At 39.6% G+C, this 21,595-nt stretch overlaps 2 protein-coding genes across 10 annotated transcripts in view; both read left to right on the top strand.

Annotated features, from left to right (window-relative positions):
• Positions 1–334: 334 nt before the first annotated feature.
• LOC127449142 (cyclic AMP-dependent transcription factor ATF-7-like) lies at positions 335–16,768 on the top strand. 4 transcript variants are annotated; one of them, XM_051712349.1, is made up of 12 exons: positions 335–618; positions 1,278–1,350; positions 2,222–2,318; positions 8,593–8,723; positions 8,870–9,028; positions 9,173–9,327; positions 9,701–9,794; positions 11,842–11,961; positions 12,136–12,231; positions 12,699–12,887; positions 14,754–14,856; positions 14,968–16,768. In XM_051712349.1, the coding sequence occupies exons 2-12, from the start codon at positions 1,303–1,305 to the stop codon at positions 15,153–15,155; spliced, it is 1,380 nt and encodes a 459-aa protein (XP_051568309.1). In that variant the 5' UTR covers positions 335–618; positions 1,278–1,302; the 3' UTR covers positions 15,156–16,768. The 4 variants fall into 4 exon arrangements, with proteins under 4 accessions (XP_051568309.1, XP_051568312.1, XP_051568310.1 ...); XM_051712350.1 differs by having other exon boundaries at positions 340–450; XM_051712351.1 differs by having other exon boundaries at positions 342–411.
• A 2,836-nt stretch (positions 16,769–19,604) lies between these two features.
• The window catches only part of LOC127448759 (disco-interacting protein 2 homolog B-A-like), a 101,584-nt gene continuing 99,593 nt past the window's right edge, over positions 19,605–21,595 (top strand). For 4 of the 6 annotated variants that reach the window (XM_051711606.1, XM_051711604.1, XM_051711605.1 and 1 more), the window contains exon 1: positions 19,606–19,924. In XM_051711606.1, the coding sequence (XP_051567566.1) occupies positions 19,840–19,924 (85 nt within the window). In that variant the 5' untranslated portion in view covers positions 19,606–19,839. Of the gene's footprint in view, positions 19,925–21,595 lie in introns of all 6 variants that reach the window. The other 2 variants (XM_051711602.1, XM_051711601.1) reach the window with 1 other exon arrangement.

The raw sequence follows: 21,595 nt of genomic DNA, 5'->3' as shown, positions 1-21,595 counted from the left end.
TTTTGAATGGGGCATTTTATAGTAATTAATCAAGATGCAGGTTTGTTAGCAAAAGCTATAATATTGCATTGAATTTAAAATGAGAACAAACATTTCTAATAGTCAAAGAAATGGATGTTGCCACGGAATGCAATTCTGTTTTTAGTGCTTTATACACCAATGTCCAGTTAATGACCAGATGCATTCCGTTCCGTTATCCCTGCGTTTTTGCGTCATATGACATTTGGCGTGCAAAGCACAGAGATGGGTAGATCCGCGGATTTTTCATCACCACTCCATATCTGTTACGTAACGATTTTAATACGGTTTGAGTATTCAACGTCTCGCGAGAGTTTCATTGGAACTCCTCGAGTGAAGGAGTTCCAAAGGTGGGAACGCGGAGAGAGAGGGCGCGAGAGAGGGAGGAGCAGGGTAAATTTGTAAACACTGAAACCTTTGGCTGAGAAACAGGTGACACGCAACACACTCGGATTATCTGATGCATTACAATTACCCCTTTCAAATCTAACAGCACTGGTCGCGCGAATGGTGGAGGTGACATCACGCGTACGCTGCACGCGGCGCGACACAATCAACAACGTCCTCGCGCGTTCCAGACAGCTTCGTTTATTCTAATAGGTGCATTCTTGTTTTCTCGCCTCGCTTGCTTGTTGTGTAGAATCTGGTGTTACAGCTAGTTGGCTCATGTGTGGTTAGCATTAGCCAGTTAGCTAACAGCAGAACCATATAAACAAGACGCACGGTGCGCCAGGAGCCAAGACAGACCCCTCGGCTTGTCATTGTCTTGTTAAAATGAACGTTACTGCTTTATTACATGACACTCGCAACGAGTTCTATTGTAGAGATCTTTCTAGAATTGCTAATAGAGAGGAAACGCATGCTAGCTAGTTCTGTGTTAGTGTGAATGTGTTATTGAGTGTACGTGCAGGTATAATTGAACGGAAATGTTCTTTATCAGAGCTGATCAATAGTCAAATGAAAAGCGTCTTATCTTTTAGTCATCATATAGATTATGCAGTCAGTTGATCAAAGCAGGCCTCTCTGTATTATGAGCAGTGAAGGCCCGTAGAGTGGTATTCCTGTCATCTGCCAAAAAACTGTAGGAACAACAGTTTAAATGCCAAATTTGGGAATAATTGACATTTTACACATGGAAGATTTATGATCAGATTATGATTTGAGCTGAAGTTACTGAAAAGAATAGAAATTAGGCTTTTGACTAATATTGGGCCTTAAAAGGCAAATCATAACTATTCTATCTGGATGGTCTTTCGAAGTGTCACAGGAAGTAGTTGATCTAAAATGGGAGACGATCGACCTTTCGTCTGCACCGCCCCAGGCTGTGGACAGGTAAGAGAGGTTTTTTTTTTTTTTTTTTTTGTTTTTTTTTTGTTATTCTTGCCCATCCCCTCTGTCTGTGTATGATATATCAATCATGTGAAGCCCAGATCCTTTGGTACCAAACAAAACAAGATTGTACCAAATGTTCAGGATTGTGGGGGACCAAATATGTAAGAGAGAACATATTGTTAGCCAGTCGTTCCTGCAAAATAAACCCCAATGGGGTGATCAGGACCCCAGCATGAAGCGGAGGGATCTGTTATCATCCTAAAGGGGTTTAAATTAGTACATAACAAATAATGAAAGAAATGGACATTGATTTTGTAATATTGAGTCATCATGTTGATATTCAGCTGTTGAGAAATTGTTTCATTAACACAGTGGTGGAGATTGGTTGTTAGGGACAATGGTCAAAAATACAGTTTAGCAGTCATTATACAAAAATATTTAATAATTTGACCAATCAGAATCGAGTATTCCAGGAGAGACGTGTAATAAAGTTTAGGAATCTGCTTTAAAATAAAAAGCAAATTAATTAACCACTTATCTGAATAATAAGGGGACATTTCCCCCTCAGTGTCTAAGTTGGATATAGCCATGGTCCATAACATATTCTTGGGGGCAGAGGTAGATTGTTGGCCCTATGCTTTTATTCTGAATTCATACCAGCGGTTTAATCCCAGCCTTTACTGAGCAACATTAAGAAGCTCCCATAACACTGCATAGCTGGATAATATGAGCCATCATCAAAACAGCAGATGGCCTGATGTCACCCACTGCATCTCTGTCTCGATCTTTCATCTGATTTGAATATTGACCGGGAAGCAAAATGATACTCAAATTGACTGGAAAATTTCTGTCAATGTCTCTTTTACATCAGAGGTTCACCAATGAAGACCATTTGGCAGTGCATAAGCATAAACATGAGATGACACTGAAGTTTGGACAAGCCAGAACAGACACAGTTATTATAGCAGGTATGCATCCCCATGTAATGTATATATGTGGTTCTATTTGTTCAGATTGCTTTAGCTAAATATGGTTTTCTTCACATGGTATTGATTACAGAGGTAACAATGCATCAGTGAAGTTCTCTTTATGTATGAAAATTGTTAACATTCTGTCATGGGTAAGCTACTTTGAAAATTTAGCTTCCCAAGCTTCAAGGGGTCATGACATACCTTTTTTATTATTTTAATATGTTCCTTGTAAGACTGTGAGTTGAAGAATATTTGCACAGTTAATTAGACACATTTTCACAGGTATTAATCTTTGATACATGTATATTGTATGTGTATATATATATATATATGCCACCATAAAGTCAGTGGACATGCTGTAAATAAAAGTTTAGCGTTTTACAGTGGACTTTTTTAAAATAATAGGATCAAATGGGCAGATTCGACTGATATCAAGCTTTATTGGCAAGATACATTTATATGTACAGGTGCATCTCAATAAATTAGAATGTCGTGGAAAAGTTCATTTATTTCAGTAATTCAACTCAAATTGTGAAACTCGTGTATTAAATAAATTCAATGCACACAGACTGAGGTAGTTTAAGTCTTTGGTTCTTTTAATTGTGATGATTTTGGCTCACATTTAACAAAAACCCACCAATTCACTATCTCAAAAAATTAGAATACATCATAAGACCAATAAAAAAAACATTTTTAGTGAATTGTTGGCCTTCTGGAAAGTATGTTCATTTACTGTATATGTACTCAATACTTGGTAGGGGCTCCTTTTGCTTTAATTACTGCCTCAATTCGGCGTGGCATGGATGTGATCAGTTTGTGGCACTGCTGAGGTGGTATGGAAGCCCAGGTTTCTTTGACAGTGGCCTTCAGCTCATCTGCATTTTTTGGTCTCTTGTTTCTCATTTTCCTCTTGACAATACCCCATAGATTCTCTATGGGGTTCAGGTCTGGTGAGTTTGCTGGTCAGTCAAGCACACCAACACCATGGTCATTTAACCAACTTTTGGTGCTTTTGGCAGTGTGGGCAGGTGCCAAATCCTGCTGGAAAATGAAATCAGCATCTTTAAAAAGCTGGTCAGCAGAAGGAAGCCTGAAGTGCTCCAAAATTTCTTGGTAAACAGGTGCAGTGACTTTGGTTTTCAAAAAACACAATGGACCATCACCAGCAGATGATATTGCACCCCAAATCATCACAGACTGTGGAAACTTAACACTGGACTTCAAGCAACTTGTGCTATGAGCTTCTCCACCCTTCCTCCAGACTCTAGGACCTTGGTTTCCAAATGAAATACAAAACTTGCTCTCATCTGAAAAGAGGACTTTGGACCACTGGGCAACAGTCCAGTTCTTCTTCTCCTTAGCCCAGGTAAGACGCCTCTGACGTTGTCTGTGGTTCAGGAGTGGCTTAACAAGAGGAATACGACAACTGTAGCCAAATTCCTTGACATGTCTGTGTGTGGTGGCTCTTGATGCCTTGACCCCAGCCTCAGTCCATTCCTTGTGAAGTTCACCCAAATTCTTGAATCGATTTTGCTTGACAATCGAAAGGCTGCGGTTCTCTCGGTTGGTTGTGCATCTTTTTCTTCCACACTTTTTCCTTCCACTCAACTTTCTGTTAAAATGCTTGGATACAGCACTCTGTGAACAGCCAGCTTCTTTGGCAATGAATGTTTGTGGCTTACCCTCCTTGTGAAGGGTGTCAATGATTGTCTTCTGGACAACTGTCAGATCAGCAGTCTTCCCCATGATTGTGTAGCCTAGTGAACCAAACTGAGAGACCATTTTGAAGGCTCAGGAAACCTTTGCAGGTGTTTTGGGTTGATTAGCTGATTGGCATGTCACCATATTCTAATTTTTTGAGATAGTGAATTGGTGGGTTTTTGTTAAATGTGAGCTAAAATCATCACAATTAAAAGAACCAAAGACTTAAACTACTTCAGTCTGTGTGCATTGAATTTATTTAATACACGAGTTTCACAATTTGAGTTGAATTACTGAAATAAATGAACTTTTCCACGACATTCTAATTTATTGAGATGCACCTGTACATTGCCAATGCATTATTAAACACTATACATACAGACATAAAACATATTGAATTGTGAAGTTTAATTTGCTGTAGTTTAAATCTCAAAACAATTATTTTCTTTGGCTGCAGCTTGCTGAACGTCCTGGTCCTTCTCAGCCTCTATCGCGTACACACTGGGTCTCTCTTTTGCGGTTTTGCTTTTGACACTGGTTCAGATAAAAGTCAGTGAGCGTTTTTGGGTGATGTGAAGAGATATGGCAGCTTGACCATATCTCTTGCACACCTGGTTCATGGCTTACAGTAAATCCGCTCCCGTGTTTATTATGCCCGGGACATGTGAAGCACGTAATGAATAAGCGTGCATTGCTCCACACAGTTAGTTTCTGTGCAAGGATGTGCAGTTGAGTCGAGAATGCACCTCCTGAAAATGTATATATGCCAGTTTTAGTCACAGTAAGTGGGGTAACACATTAGTGATGTTTCGCCCATTATACAAAGGTGCCTGGATTTGTTCCTGGGAGGCATACATAACATGATGTCCTGACCCCGCCCTCACTTTAATCCTAACCATATGGAGCCTGTAAGGCTGAGCAGCCTGCCAGGAACAACTCGAGACACCTTTCTCCCATCGTGTGAAGTCTCAGGAAGTAAAAAAAAAAAATATGGATACTGCATTAATTGCGTTATTTTATTAACGCGTTAAACAAAAACTATTAATCGCTGAAACTAATGCTTTACATTTTCCAGCCCTTGTTCCTTTATGTTCACTTACATTAGTAAAGTGTTTTTTTTTTATTAATGCAGTCATATATTTTTAAAACATGATAATTTTCCACCCTCTTTCTGACCCTCTGTCAGAAACATTTGGTTTTGTTGCTGCTGCTCCTTTAAAACATGACAGTAAATGTCCACTCTTATAATTTGCTCTCTAAACTTGACTGACATGGGCTGCGTTTCCCAGAAGCATCGCAAGCTTAAGTTGATCATAGAGACCATTGGCGCAAATGGTTTCTATAATCTTCCTAGCCTTACAATGCTTTTGGGAAATGCAGCCCTGCTCTCTCCTTGCCATCTCACTGCTCAACACTACTGGGCGGGGCTACGGAATTGATATGGTAAAATTGCCATTGTTGTGTTGATGTGGAGGTGTTCAGATGCAAATTTCTGCCACAGTGTGACATCACAATGTAGAGCAAGTAGAGAATGAGTTGTTTTGGCAGCTTGGTTTCAACATGCTCTTTTTGCAGGGAGGAGGAAGTTCTGGAAGTTAAATAGTGTTTTATAGTACAATAACCTCTTATATGTTAAAAGATCAAGGAAAAATTGATTCCTCATGTCATGACCCCTATAACAGTGGCTAAACTACAGTGAAGCTATTACACTGACGATGTTTAAAGAATAAAAATATAATTAGATATAGAACAATTGGATGATAATTTTTAATTCTGCAATCAGTTCTGATTTGATTACAGTATTACTACAGTAAATCCATGATTCATTTTTGTAATGGTTAAACAAATAGGGTGACAAGATTAAGTTAAACATACATTTATGCTTAATATACACAAACTAGAAAAAATATAACATTTTATTTAACTGAATCGAAATGTAGTGATAAACAGCAGCAATACATTAAATAGTTCACTTAAAAAAGACGCACTGTACACTATGTACTCAACCATGTGTTGTATGTCCCGAATGGAACACAAGTTGTTTTTACTACATGAAAGTACTCTCTGTTTTCCAGCTGATGGAATTGACGTCTCAAATGCACAAGATGTGTTGCTTTAGCACATTAGCCAAACTCAGTTCAGTGCTTACATTTTAAATAATGTACATATTCATAATACAGTGTGGGTGATGGTAAAGGATTCAGCTCACATTTGCAAGGTGCTGTCTTCACAGAAGTTTTGCTAGTTGCCACATTCACCATTAATTACAATTGTTTTGGTAGCCCAGCATCACAGCCAGGTAACTCCGCCCCTTTCTGCTATGTATGGAAATGGATGGAAATTTAAGGTTGCACAGGGCTTAAAGGAATATTTCACCCAAAAATGAAAATTTGCTGATAATTTACTAACCCTCAGGCCATCCAATATGTATCTGAATTTCTTTCTTCATCAAAACAGAATTTAAGATTTTTAAGATTTCATCTGTAAACAAGCACATGCAAGTGAATGTACTCACTTTTTTTTTTTTTGACGGTCCAAAATGCATATTTAGGGTGCATCAAAATAATCCACATGACTCCAGTCAACAAATAAAGTTCTTCTGAACCCAAACGATTGATTATTTTTAGAAACAAAACAATACTTATATACTTTTTAACTACAAATGTTCGTTTCCGTACATCTGTGACGCGCGCTCATGAGAGGGATGACGTAAGCTCATTGGTAAAGTCACGCGTCATGTGGAGGAGGCGGCGCGTCATTGTTTACAAGAGAAGGAGCACTGTACAAAAGTTGAATTGTCTTTGCTCTACATGTGTATTTGTATAAGTGTATTGTTCAAAATGTTCGTTTGGCGTGTGTATCCTGGATGCTTCAACCTTCAGAAACCCCAAAGATAATGCACGGCGGGAAAAATATAAACTTTTCATTGATTGCATATACGTGATCATGAGCGATTGAAGCTCTGGCTTATCGCGCTGAACCTGGATATCTGTACACCCCTACATTCTCTCAAATATTGGAGGGTGTGCAGTGAACATTTTACCCCTGAGGATTTCAGACCATCAAAAGAACAAAGGGTCGATATCTGAATTCATCAGCTGTGCCCGTGCTGTTTCTCCAGCGAACTCGGGTATGTGTGAGAACGTTGTCATTGTCACGCCTCCCTCGGGCTCTGCACCTCCCTCAGCGCTCCGCTCCTTATCACCCGATTTCTAATTCACCGCACCTGCAATCAATTCACTCGCTCATCACTGCCTGCATAAATAACTCACCTTCACACCACTTCACTGTCAAGTTTGACACAAAGGACTCTAGTATGATCACGCTGCTCTCACACAGTGTTTATTTACCCATCTGTATTTGCTCTTGATCTTCGTCGATATCTGTTTAGTGCTTACTCTGCTGTTCCACCTGTTACCTCTTCTTCAGTTTGTGAAGCTTCTCTTCTGTGTGATATCACCTGTACCATTGATCTCACTGTGTAAACCCTGTAAATCCTGTGAATCTCAGTAAACGCTCTCGCACTTGGTTTCACTAACTACAACTTGTGTTGCTTGAATTCCTGACAGTCATATAGCCTATATATTTCAGCTAAAGAAAAAGCACAAGTAGATACAACGGCATTGCTCCAAAATAAAGGATGATTATTTACTGCAGTAATGTTTTTTTATTTATTATTATTATTTGGAAATTTTATTTTATATTGTTTTGGTTTGTGAACGGCGCTTGGTCTGTGGTCTGTGCAAGTTTCTCTTGTAAACAATGACGCGCTTCCTGCCTCCTCCTCCACGTTACGCGTGACTTTACCAATGAGCTTACGTCATCCCTCTCATGAGCGCATGTCACAGAGGTGTACGGAAGTGAACATTTGTAGTTAAAAAGTATTTAAGTATTGTTTTGTTTCTCAAAATAATCAATCGTTTGCGTTAAGAAGAACTTTATTTGTCGACTGGAGTCGTGTGGATTATTTTGATGCACCCTAAATATGCATTTTGGACCGTCAAAAAATGGAGTATATTCACTTGCATTGTTTAAAGAAGGCCTGAAATGAAATCCTAAAAATCTTAAATTCTGTTTTGATGAAGAAAGAAACTCTTGGATGGCCTGAGGGTGAGTAAATTATCAGCAAATTTTCATTTTTGGGTGATCTATTCCTTTAAGTCAATCATCAATCATTTATGTGAAGTAGTTGATTTACATGAACTGTCTGAAAGAACCGGCTCACTAAAATTAATCTGAGTTCCCTCATTTATTTTAACCAGTTCATTTACATGAACTGTCTGCAAAGAACCGTTTCACTTAAATTATTTGGTTTTCCCAGTGCTACATGATAGGAATAGAGGATTGTGACAAATGTGCCGGTTTGTGACACCACGACGCTACTTGTTGGAAAATGTAACTCGTTACTGGAAAAGCAACATTATTGTGAAAATATCTGAACTATTGTTATGCTACTTAAAAATATAGTTAAATTAGTTGTCACTACTTTTAGTTAACTACTCCCTTACACTGACCTAAAGACACAACATTTAGTGGTATTTAGTACTGATGTTGTGTATGTGTGATGCAGATCAGACACCCACTCCCACCCGTTTCCTTAAGAATTGTGAGGAGGTGGGTTTGTTTAGTGAGCTGGCTGGCTCCTTTGAACAAGATCTTCGTAAAACACAAGAGGAGGAGGAGAGGAGAATTAAGGGCACGGTAAGATTTGCATAGTATTAAAGTTGACTCAAGCCGTTTTCACTTCACTTCCAATATAGATATTCCATTTCTAAATATAAATGTGTAATTGATTCAGGAAAATGTAATGTCTTTATGGGACTTGATAGATATTTTTATCCCACAAGCTTCCAGCACTGCAAACGCCTACTGAGGTTAAAGAGAGGGAAGGGCCTCTTGAGATAGACTCTTCCCCTTCGGACAGCCCGGTCTCCGCATCCAGCATGACAAACAGCAAAGATGCAGTCGCCATGGCAAAGGACCCTGTTGCCATGAGGAAGGTCAAGGTGAGATTTAGTGTCTTGTCATTAGGAGAAAGATATTTGGATTGAATTGTGAGGTCAAATTACACCGTACAGGTGAAATACCCATTCCAAACAGTTTTGCTCTACTAAAGCATAAAATAATGTTGTGCATCCACACTTTTACAGGATGTTCCACCAAGGACTGCAGCAAGTTCTACCCCTACGCCAACCATAGTGCGGCCAGGCTCGCTCTCTCTTCACCAGGGATTCGACTCTATGAATCCGACTCAGCCCTCACCCACCTCTGTTATCACAAGGACCCCTCCCTGCAACAGACTCAGGTACAAAGACACCAGCGCAGAGGTCGGCAACCTTAGAACGCAAGCGATAAGATGGAGAAAGGAGGATCATGTCTATTTATTTTAATGAATTGTTTATTGAAATGTCAGTCACATCTGCATTCCAAATTTACTCTGGCTCGTAGTTTGATCTTTGCTGTTTGCGTGGTTTCTTGTAGTGTTGTACCCAAATTAAATCACTGGTGTGACCATCTGATACAAAGAAAGAGTTGTTGATTCACTGCATTGGCGCAGATACGCTCCTGAATTTAAACCTTTTTAATTGTATGAGTCATTTAAGTGTTGTTCACATCTCTCCTTCATCTTCTGTGAGAAATGTTTTTCCTAAATATTACCTCTTTCACTTTGTTTTTAGCTCACCGTCTGGTTCTTTTCCCATGCTGATGCAGCTTCCAAATGGCCAGACTGTTCCACTACTGCCCAGTCCAGGGCAGACTTCGGTCATATCAGTAAGGATTTCCTTAAAGCCTACCCCATATAGACACCTTTTAGCATTTTTTACATTTAAATACCGTATTTTCCGGAAATAAAGTCGTACCTGACTAAGTCGCACTGGGTCAAAATCAGAAGAGGAGTGGGGGTGGCGTAGTGGGCTAAAGCACAGAACTGGTAAGCAGAAGGTTGCCGGTTCGATCGCCACAGCCACCACCATTGTGTCCTTGAGCAAGACATTTAACTCCAGGTTGCTCCAGGGGGATTGTCCCTGTAATAAGTGCACTGGATAAAAGCATCTGCCAAATGCATAAATGTAAAATGTAAATTGCGTTGATGAGAGAAAAAAAAAACGTAAGTCACATCTCTGCATAAGTCACATCTCTGTATAAACTGACAGAGGTTGCACTAAGACCCGGGAGCAGCCGCCTGAATTCCTTCAGCCATTCAGATGTCAAACGTGCTCCGTGAAGATTACAGTGCCTCCGAATCTATACATCGTATCACAGTTAGTGATGGGAAGTCCGATTCTTTTCTGCGAACCGGTTCTTTTGGACGGTTCAAAAAAACGATTCACCAGTTCTTTTACGTCATCGCGTAATGATGTCACTGTACATAATGCTAATACGCTGGCATCATAGAATACATGCTCAAACACATTCAATAAAGCCGTATGTGGATCAGCGCAGACTCAAGACATTAACTGTTTCAAACGATTCAGTCCGATTTGGTGAACTAGTTCAAATTCACGAACTGGACACACAACACAGTGTTTTTGGATTTGTTTTAAATGGAAGAATTTTCTTTAAGTAGTCGTGTGTAACAGTTTCTCATAGTTTTTTTATGTTTCAGGAAAGAAATGCGACAAGTAAGCCACATCTGTTTATAACATCTGTAATTCTGTGCTGTGCGCAGATAAACAGCTTTTAGTCTGTGAGTAAAATAGTGTGCCTGTTATATTCTATTCATTCATTAACGTTAGTGACTATAGATATTTCTGATAATTGCAAACCTCTTTGCAATGTGGACTTAATTCTCCAGTTCACTGACTGAATATTTTTACTACGAGTGTCATGAAACATAATTTTATGGGCATGTGTGGAGTTGCGGTTGACAGTGGTCTAGAGTTTGTTAGAACAGTAATGTTATTATGGGCAAAATATTTAAACTGGTTGCATAAATTACTTTGTAAAGGCAAAATATTCTGAATTGGCAACTGTGACGAGGAGGAGGGTGTGGCCGGGTTGTGATGGAGCACAGCCGGCACTGAATCAGCTGATCAGCAGGAGAGCAGCCGCGGCAGCCGGAGACGCCGGTTCAAGAGAGAGAGATGCACGTGTTGCATGCGTGTCTGTATCCTTATGTTTTATGTTGTTTTAAGTTCATTTATGTCATTAAAGTTTATGTTTACTGTTCAGCCGGTTCCTGCCTCCTCCTTGCCCGTCCTTACCTGTTACAGCAACTTTAAACGCTTCTACCGTCCCTATGACTGATGTTTTCATCCGTTTTGGTGCGCGTGTGTTTGACCAGCTGGCTTATATTCTGGAAAATATGGTACATTAGTTGGCACACTTATGAACCATTTTTATAGTGAGGACTGTCCTCAAGTCAGTTTTAAAGTAATGTTTCACATAGAAATGAAAATGGTCTCACCCTCTTGTCTTTCCTAACCCATATTAGTTTTATTTATTCTATGGAACACAGTAAGAGAAATTTGGAAGAATGTACATGAATGCTGCTTATATGCTACTTTTATGGTGCTTTGGGATCTTTTTTGAAGCGTTCAAGCTCCAGTCCCCATTCATTGCTATTGCATGGAAAAGAGCGACCAGTTCATTCTTCAAAATTTCTCTTGTGTCCCCCAATTAAAAAAAGAAAGTCACACAGGTTTGGAACAACATAAAGGTGAGTAAACCCTTTTTGTGTGTGTGGGGGGGGGGGCTATTTGTGACAGCATTCTCAGCAATTTGACCCTCACTTGTCAAAACAAGTACTCATTTGTTTTGTATTTGTATTCATGTTTCTCTGTTAACCTGGTGTTGCTATGTGTGTGTATAAATATAGCTTGCCAGATCGTCAAACACGGTGCCCAATATCCCAGGGATTCCAGGCCCTCCTATTGGTGGAAGCAGCAGTGGCTCCTCCTCTCCATCTGGATACAGTACACACTCTGATGCCAAAACGGTGAGAATGCACCCCCACACACCCCCACAAGCAGTGCTTAAATAGGTATACATTCTTTACAATGGGCTTATTATATAACAAAAAAAACTAGATGTAACACCTAAAGGTTTTGAGCATTAATTTACACACGGTGGTGTTTATTTGTGTTTGTATATGGGATCTGTCTCCCTCTAGAGGCTTAAGGCAGCACTTTCTCAGCAGAGTCCTAGTGGACCAGCACCAATACAAAAAACAGATCACACTGAGACACCGTCACCTGCTCAACCACAGGTGCTCACAGACACCTCATACCTGTGTTACATGCAAACTAGTAATTAAATTGGTAAAACAAAAATACAATTCTTATTAATTTCTATTCTTTTTATTTTGGATGAATAGAGTTTGTTTGGTTAATAAATAGATATTAATGGGGTTTAATGGGGAATTTGGGCGTACTACTGTAAATGTGTGAATGTATAACAAATATATCACCCAAATATAAAAAATGTCATCATGTACTCATCCTCATGTCGTTCCAAACCCTTATGGAACACAAAAGGAGATATTTAGCAGAATGTCCTAGTTGCCCCTTCCATAGAGTTAAAGTGGATGGGGACCAGGGACAGCCATGATCACTTTTCAAAAGAAAGTCAAACGGGTTTGGTACCTGCTCAATTATCCCTTCAAGTGTTCATAAAAGCATGTTGGTTTCGTAGTACTTTATCAATGGATCTGACAGCTCATGCCATGTCCTGCAGGTATCCCCTGCTCCACCAAAAGGTGGACGCAGGCGTCGGGGGGCAGATATAGAGCCAGATGAGCGCAGGCGTCGCTTTCTTGAAAGAAACCGAGCAGCTGCCTCACGTTGTCGACAGAAACGAAAAGTGTGGGTCAGTGCCCTAGAGAAACGTGCCGAAGAGTTAGCCACTTCAAATGTCACCCTCACTGTGAGTCACACAGAAATGAACAAGTGAAAAAAGACAAGAATTGAGATAAATGATTTTGTCTTATCATCAGTAATGTTATAATTACATTTAAAATTTACATACAACAATTTTGATTTATAAGGAATGTTCTGGGTTAAATGCAACATGCTCTATTAACAGCATATGTGGTCTACTATCATTTACTACCTAAAATAATTTTGATGTACCTTAGCTTGTAAAAGCAATTAAACTATTTGCAAGTATTTGCAGTATAGTAGAAATCTATGGGGCCAGTGTTTCAAAGAGTTTAAAAGCAAACATGTGAAGCTAATGATTTTAAGACTTAAGAAAAGTTCATTATTTGAGCTGTAAATATGTCTTAAAGTTCACCCAAAAAGGAAAATTCTCTCATCATTTACTCACCCTCATGCCATTCCAGATGTGTAAGATTTTTTTTCTTCTGATGAATACAAACAAAGATTTTTAGAAGAATATCTCAGCTCTGTAGGTCCATACTTTGCAAGTCAACAGGGTACAAAACTTTGAAGCTCAAAAAGCATATAAAGGCAACATAAAAGTAATTCATACGACTCCAGTGGTTAAATCAATATCTTCTAAAGTGATATGATAGGTGTAGGTGAGAAACAGATCAATATTTAAGTGCTTTTTACTATGATCTTCCACTTTTAAACAGCCCTCCTAAGTCCTGCTCTTCTTTTTTCCCCAATTTGGAATGCCCAATTCCCAATGCGGTCTTAAGTCCTCGTGGTGGCGTAGTGACGAATCTCAGTTGCCTCTGCGTCTGAGACCGTCAATCCATGCATCTTATCACGTGGCTTGTTGAGCGCATTACCGCGGAGACACAGTGCGTGTGGAGGCTTCAGGCTATTCTCCGAGGCATCCACGCACAACTCACCACATGCCCCACCGAGAGTGAGAACCACATTATAGCGACCACGAGGAGGTTACCCCATGTGTCTCTACCCTCCCTAGCAACCAGGCCAGTTTGGTTGCTTAGGAGACCTGGCTGGAGTCCCTCAGCATGCCCTGGATTCGAACTCGCGACTCCAGGGGTGGTAGTCAGCGTCTTTACTCGCTGAGCTACACAGGCCCCCAAGCGCTCCTTTTGTTTTGGGCTATTCACATTCTTCATGCATATCGCCACCTACTAACCTACAATTAGTAAAAAAGGACTTAAATATTGACCTATTTCTCACCCACACTTATCATATTGCTTCTGAAGACATGGATTTAACCACTCAAGTCATATGGATTACTTTTATGCTGCCTTCATGCGCTTTTTTGAGCTACAACGTTTTGGAACCTGATGACTTGCATTGTATGGATCTACAGAGCTGAGATATTCTAAAAACATTTGTTTGTGTTCTGCTGAAGAAAGTCGTACACATCTGGGATGGCATGAGGGTGAGTAAATGAAGAGAGAATTTTAATTTTTGAGTGAACTAGTCCATCCCTTTAATCATCCTTTTGAGTTGGGACTACTTTTCTTGGAGGAAGAACTTCTGGTTATACTGATGTGATTCTCGTGGGTGGAGTTAACTCCATGTAAACAGTACTTAAACAACTTGTGTAATGTTTAGGTTTTGTGCATATACTTTCGAAACAGTATGACAAGTGTGTATTTTAATGTTTATTGTGGTGCTCAAACATCCATTTTAAGTGCAGTGCTGTAAAAGTTTGTTTTTACCAGCTTGGGGATGAAAAACAATCTTCTATGGTAGTCAAAAGCATGTTACAGATGTTGTTGATAGAGTTCAAGTTGTATTTAACCCGGAACATTCCTTTAAAGACTTTGATACAAGATCATGTGGCTCTTAGAAATCTTAAAGGGCTTCACTGACACTGCTGTGTGTGTGTCTTTGACAGAATGAAGTGTCCCTATTGAGGACTGAAGTGACACAACTGAAAGAGCTGCTATTGGCCCATAAGGACTGCCCTGTTACTGCCATGCAGAAAAAAGCGTACCTTGGTAGGGCATGCATTCATCGTCCTTACATCCACCCCACACATTTTCTATATATGTCCTAAATCCTTTATGCATATCATTCATCTTGCCTCTCTTCCTTTTCTGTCCTTTTAGCTGCAGGGGTGGATGAGAATTCAGCGTCTGCTTTGGTGATGCCAGTATCAGTTCCAACGCCAGTATCTGTTAATGGTCTGAGTGTACGTGCCGCAGAGGCTGTTGCCGTTTTAGCAGGAATGGGCTCCGGCCAATGGAGTAACACAGCAGGAGATGCTTCCTCCCAATTACAGGCCACATCCAGATGATGAGCATGTCCCTCAGCCAATAGGATCTAGATATACTGTCGATGAGACTTTCAAAGGAGTGAATTTCCCAAACATTTCCCCTCAAAACTGTCAGTTACAATGTGTTTATTAATGCCTCTCATATGACAAATGGGAACCAATGTTACCAAGCCTTGACCACACCCTGCTCACCAATTGCCAGTCACAAACTGTCCCTGGGCCGAGTGGCAAAACAGTGTTGCCTGTCATAGGTTGCCACTCTCAGACTGCACAGACATGGAAGCACTGAAGTGGAAGTCTGTTCTTCTGTCATCTCTATAAGATATACAGTACACTTAGAGATATACACTCTCACTAATGCATTCAGTTGATATTTTGTCTTGTTTGCAGATCTTTTTTTTTTCTTTTCCTTTTCAAATATAACTATTCATTGCATGATTCTGGCCACATTAATGAGATGATTACTACACTATGCAGATAAGTTTTAACACCTTATTTCTCACTCTCTCGTGCTATTGCTATCTCTCACATACTCGCTCTAACTCTCTCTCATTTACCTTATTGTCCCTCTCTTCCTCTCTGTCTTAATTTAATTGTTGTATCTCTCTCAGGTCTGTGCTTCTGTGGCTGTTAAAGTGAAGATCCGGTCTCATATTAGTGTAACCTGGCACCGCAGAATTGACTTGCGAAAGCTTAAGAATGGAGAGAAATAAGAGCAATATATTTTTATATTTGAATATCGTTATCAGTTTGTTTGCATTTTGCAGTCTATATATGGATGTAACGGGTAGCGTAACCACGTGGATTTGTTTTCAGTCAGTTTGATTATGATATGCTCTGCTGAATTATAGTTATCTTTAACCAAAATACATAAATCCTTTTATATAAGAGGTTCGACCCCAAAGTTTGAGGAAACACACAAACACTTTCACATGTAATGACTTTTGTGCTTGCATTTTGTGAATGTATAGTAGTTAACTAACCCGGCAATGAATGTGACGTCCCATTTCAAAGTGGTTGAAAATGCTTTTAAGAGACCTTGGGTCTTAGAAAGACTTTATACAAATGAAACAATATTATTATTTACTCATGGCAACCCTGAGTAAATGTCATCTCCTGCACATATCTAACACATAGCTTAAGGTTTTTTATTTTATTTTTTTTACTCCATTAAACAGTTCACAGATAGTCTTGTGTAGTTGATAAGTAAACCTGAACACAGAGTAACCCCTACCCATCAAACCCTTTTAAATAATATAATCTGCATTAGTTTAAGCCTGGCTTTTAAACTCATCAAATTTGTTCCTTTTTTTTTAAATCCAACTTTCAATATTTAGTTTTGAACACAGGTTTTCATCTATCTAGGTTTTATTTTAAAAATCCAGCCTGTCATATCAGTTTCTGTCATTGACTTTCCTCTGGATTTATCATATTTGGAAGCAGAATGTGCTACTTTCCACAGTGTGTATACTGTAACTCACTGATCCCAGATTGTGTAATGTGTCAGTGAAGCCCTTAAACTAGAGCTGTAAATATGAAAAAAGTGTCAGCATACAAACGTTGCTTACTGTATGATATTGACTAACTGAAATGGTCCTTAAGAAATGTTATAATTAAACGTTAATGAAACTCTAGACTTCTGCACATTTAATTATATGGATTGTGCTGTTTTGTGCAACTAATTTGATTTTGAAAGTAGCTTTTATCCTTTGTGTGTGTATAGAAGTTGTGTAATGGTATCCAGACTTGTGTACATGACTAGTCTGTGTTTATGGAATAACTTGGATGAGGCACAAAAGCATTGTGTTTTTTGTCAGTATAGGCAATCCAGTATATTCGAAACAGGTTATAGACTTTGTGTAATGCCTTTCAGTGAGAATGTCCTCACACGTGATTAACACAAGCAGGACATGTTTCTGGATCAAAATCCTGTGTTATTCCCAGAAGAGCATTCCTATTAACAAATCATAATCATAGCCTTAACCCTGAACATAAAATCAGAGGGCAATCATTGGTTGATATGAATGTTGTTCCAGGTCCTAATCCTAGTCCTATACCCAAGTTCAATGCTACCTCTTATCTAAACCCAAATATTAAATCCTAACCCTGAGCCTATGCACCCCTTTCATAACCCTAATCATGTCCCTTGCCCTAATTTCCAACCTTAGTCCAAACACTTATCCTGTGTTCTCATACCCTTTAAAGGAATATTCTGGGTTCAATACAAGTTAAAAGAATAGTTCACCAAAAAATTTAAATTCTCTCATTATTTACTCACCCTTATGCCATCCCAGATGTGTGACTTTCTTTTTTCTGCTAAACAGGAAGATTTTTAGAAGAATATTTCAGCTCTGTTGGTCCTCACAATGCAAATGAATGGGTGCCAAAATTTTAAAGCTCTAAAAGCACATAAAAGGCAGCATAAAAGTAATCCATACAACAACAGTGGTTAAATCCATATCTTCAGAAGTGAAATAAGTGTGGATGAGAAACAGATCAATATTTATGTACTTTTTTACTATCAATCTCCACTTTCACTTTCACATTCTTTTATTTTTGGTGATTTGGATTTTTCATGCCTATTGTCAAATACTGGGCAGGTAGGAGATTTTATAGTAAAAAAGGGCTTAAATATTGCTCAATAGACAGCATTTGTGGCAAAATGTTGATAACCACAATAAAGAAATATCGACTCGTCCCTCTTTTTCCTTAAAAAAAAAAAAGAGGTAAAAATCTTGGACAATGGAAGTGAACGAGGCCAATCGGTAAACATTAAAATACTCACTGTTTCAAAAGTATTGCCACAAGACGTAAACAATATGCGCATTAACATGATTTGTGGTGATAAAACCAACAATTGGCACCATCCACTTCCATTGTAAATGCCTCACTGTAGCCTCGGATTTTGACTCTTTTTTTTTTTTGTGTGGTAATGAACATTATGCCACAAATGCTTTCAATTGAGCTTAACTTGTGTTTAGCCAGGAATATTCCTTTAATCAGAGTGAAATATTGAAAGTTTATTGAATTTTGGAACTTTGTAAGCACTTCTTATAATACAATCTTAACGTGTCTTTACACAGCCGAGTTAATCCTGCTTTGTGCCTGCGTAAAATTCTGTGTAAAGATGCAATGCAGCATAAAAGACAGACTAAATTAAGGATGCTCTAACCCACCTTAGAGCAGCCTTAAACTTTGTTTTTGTAATGAAAGAGCTTATACGCTGAACAGCCACAACATTAAAACCACCTGCCTAATATTGCGTAGGTCCCCTTCGTGCCACCAAAACTGCGCCGACCCGCATCTCAGAATAGCATTCTGAGATGATATTCTTCTCACCACAAGTGTACAGAGCGGTTATCTGAGTTACCGTAGACTTTGTCAGTTCGAACCAGTCTGGCCATTCTCTGTTGACCTCTCTCATCAACAAGGCGTTTCCATCCGCAGAACTGCTGCTCACTGGATGTTTTTGGCACCATTCTGAGTAAATTCTAGAGACTGTTGATACGTGAAAATCCCAGGAGATCAGCAGTAACAGAAATACTCAAACCAGCCCATTCGGCACCGACAAACATCCATGCGATTATCTAATCAGCCAATCGTGTGGCAGCAGTGCAGTGCATAAAATCATTCAAATACGGGTCAGGAGCTTCAGTTAATGTTCACATCAACCATCAGAATGGGGAAAAATGTGATCTCAGTGATTTTGACCGTGGCATGATTGTTGATGCCAGATGGGCTGGTTTGAGTATTTCTGTTACTGCTGATCTCCTGGGATTTTCACGTATCAACAGTTTCTAGAATTTACTCAGAATGGTGCCAAAAATAAAATAAATATAAACCAGTGATTGGCAGTTCTGTGGATGGAAAGGCCTTGTTGATGATAGAGGTCAACAGAGAATGGCCAGACTGGTTCGAACTGTCAAAGTCTACGGTAACTCAGATAACCGCTCTTTACTTTTGTGGTGAGAAGAACAGCATCTCAGAATACTATTCTGAAATGCGGGTTGGCGCAGTTTTGGCGGCACGAAGGGGACCTACACAACATTAGACAGGTGCTTTTAATGTTGTGGCTGATCAGTGTATTTCATAATTTAGTTTCATATTTAAGTTTTAATTTCATATTTTAATTCATTTCATATTTCTATATTCAAATTTGTATATTAAATCTCATATTATGTATGCAATTGTAATGTCTGTGTAATTGCATTTATGCCTGCTCTGAGCAGCATTAAACAGTCTGTGTAAATGCATCTAAATGTCAGTTTAAATGAAGCTTCTGTGCCACCTTGGCAGTGTAAAGATTTGGCTGTGAATGATTGGCTGATATTGTAACATTTCTTTTTTGTGAGTCACTTTGGATAAATTAAATAAATAAATACAATGGATCCAGGAACATGTAATACTTGTTTACACACAATCTTGCTTTTGGGTTACAGATATTCCATGAAGATAAAGATTCTCCCGCACCACGCCAGAGGGAGCAAAACTGCCACGGTTTCAGACCACAGATTCAGACTCCTCATCCCGAGCTGTGGTCATGTGACACTTCCCATCGGTCGGGATTTGTCTCTCGGCATGGCGGAGATGAAGGTGCTCTGTCTGCTGTCTCATAACATTTGTTTTTCACTGTGAGGAGTAGTCGGTGGCTTTTTGTTGTCGTTTAACAGTACTGCACCGTTCTTTCCTCCGGTTTCGGGCCGTAATGGCGGAGCACGGTGTGGATGTGTCCGCTCTACCCCAAGAGGTCCGGGAGCAGCTCGCTGAGCTGGACCTTGAGCTGTCGGAGGGTAAGCCTTTAAACAACAAGGGAATGAAGAACGAATGTGGATGAAAGACGGGTTGAATGCGTGGGTTTGGTTGAATATGTGTTAATGTTTTTGGCTTTAACGGTCGCGCATCCTCGATATCAGCATCCATGTACACACATCAGGTTCCGTGATGATGCTTCAATGTCGCCGCCGCTCGCGGAAACATAGTGACCTCTTTTTCTGCATCTCGTACCGATTCAACAACGCATTTATCCACATTTTAAATGTCTTTCCCGATTTGTTTTGGTCTTTTACTGCCTTGACATTGCTCTGATTAGTGTCCTTATTTACTCCTACATTGTGCAAAACGTAAACAGTGAGTATGTGAAGCGAGCAGTACGCGATTAATTACAGGCCACAGTTATTCTGTATAGTAGACCTCTGGATACTTTGGACCGACTTTTTAAACAAGTAAACTGTCCATCTAAATACATACAATGATACTACTGGATTATTCGAGCATTATATGTTCTGTTAATGGAGAAATATTAAGCAAACTAGGAAATATTGTTTTAAACAATAGCTTTACTAATTGTATTATAATTTTTACAACAGTTTTTCCGGTCCTCAAATATGAATGGACGAGCGCTTTACTATTTGGATCACTAAATAGTAAAATTGATTAACGTTCCTTTTAATTTCTCGAGATTACATCTTTACGCCAGTAGGTGGTGACAGATAATCGTATTTTATTATGAGTGAGTCAATGAGCCCTTTTACATGCACACCAATGAGCTGAAAACTCTTTAAAAAAAACAGCTTATTTAAAAAAATCAGACAAAGCAGGAAAACGTCTCGGTTACATACGTAACCTCTGTTCCCTGAGACGAAGGGAATGAAACGTTGCGTGCTAAAGCATATGGGGGAGTTGTCCTTCCACATGACTGTTCTACAGTAACGGCAGTATTCTAATATTGGCTATGGTGTTTGAGCCCCGCCCTTTTAGGCGTGAAGCTGTCCGCTATAAAAGCAGGTGCACAAACGCTATTCCTCAGAATTCTCTGACTGAGGGACAAGGAGCTCATCGCTCGCACCTCAGAAGAACACTGAGTCTTGTAATACGGCCAGTGTTCGCAATGTCTCATTCCCTTCGTCTCAGGGAACCAAGTTACGTACGTAACTGAGACGTTCCCTTACGACTCAGTTCACTTGCCATTGCGACTACACGACATAACCTTCCAGAGAGAAAATATGACGCCGTAGTCCCACGGGACGGCGACTGACATGAGTATGTTGCAAGTGAGTGACCCTCATGTTGGGCCAGGAGGGGAGCACTCAGAATGAATATATAAACTATAGTCATACAGTATGAATGAACCCCTTCACGAACCCAGTTGGGAAGGGAGTTTATTTATAATGAAAGTGCTTGTGACTTTCTGGTAAATTACAATGGCCTGATGCAGGGGGTTGTGTAAAATGATGGGGAGCCCATACTTAAGGGGAGGGGCATAAGTATATGTTTGGCAAACGAAATAGCAAGCGCTCTAAACAGAGAGGATTTGTGAAGAGAGAGACGTTACGTCTAGGTTGTAAAACCTTGCGAATGTGTTTGGAGAAGACCATCCTGCTGCAAAACATGTGTCTTGTAAAGACACACCATTTGTCCATGCCCATGAGGAGGCTATGCCTCTAGTTGAGTATGCTTTTAAC

This window comes from Myxocyprinus asiaticus, chromosome 12 (genome assembly GCF_019703515.2).
Source record: "Myxocyprinus asiaticus isolate MX2 ecotype Aquarium Trade chromosome 12, UBuf_Myxa_2, whole genome shotgun sequence".
Classification (NCBI taxonomy): domain Eukaryota; kingdom Metazoa; phylum Chordata; class Actinopteri; order Cypriniformes; family Catostomidae; genus Myxocyprinus; species Myxocyprinus asiaticus.
Note: the sequence above shows the minus strand (reverse complement) of the source record. Positions and strands in the feature narration are given on the sequence as shown.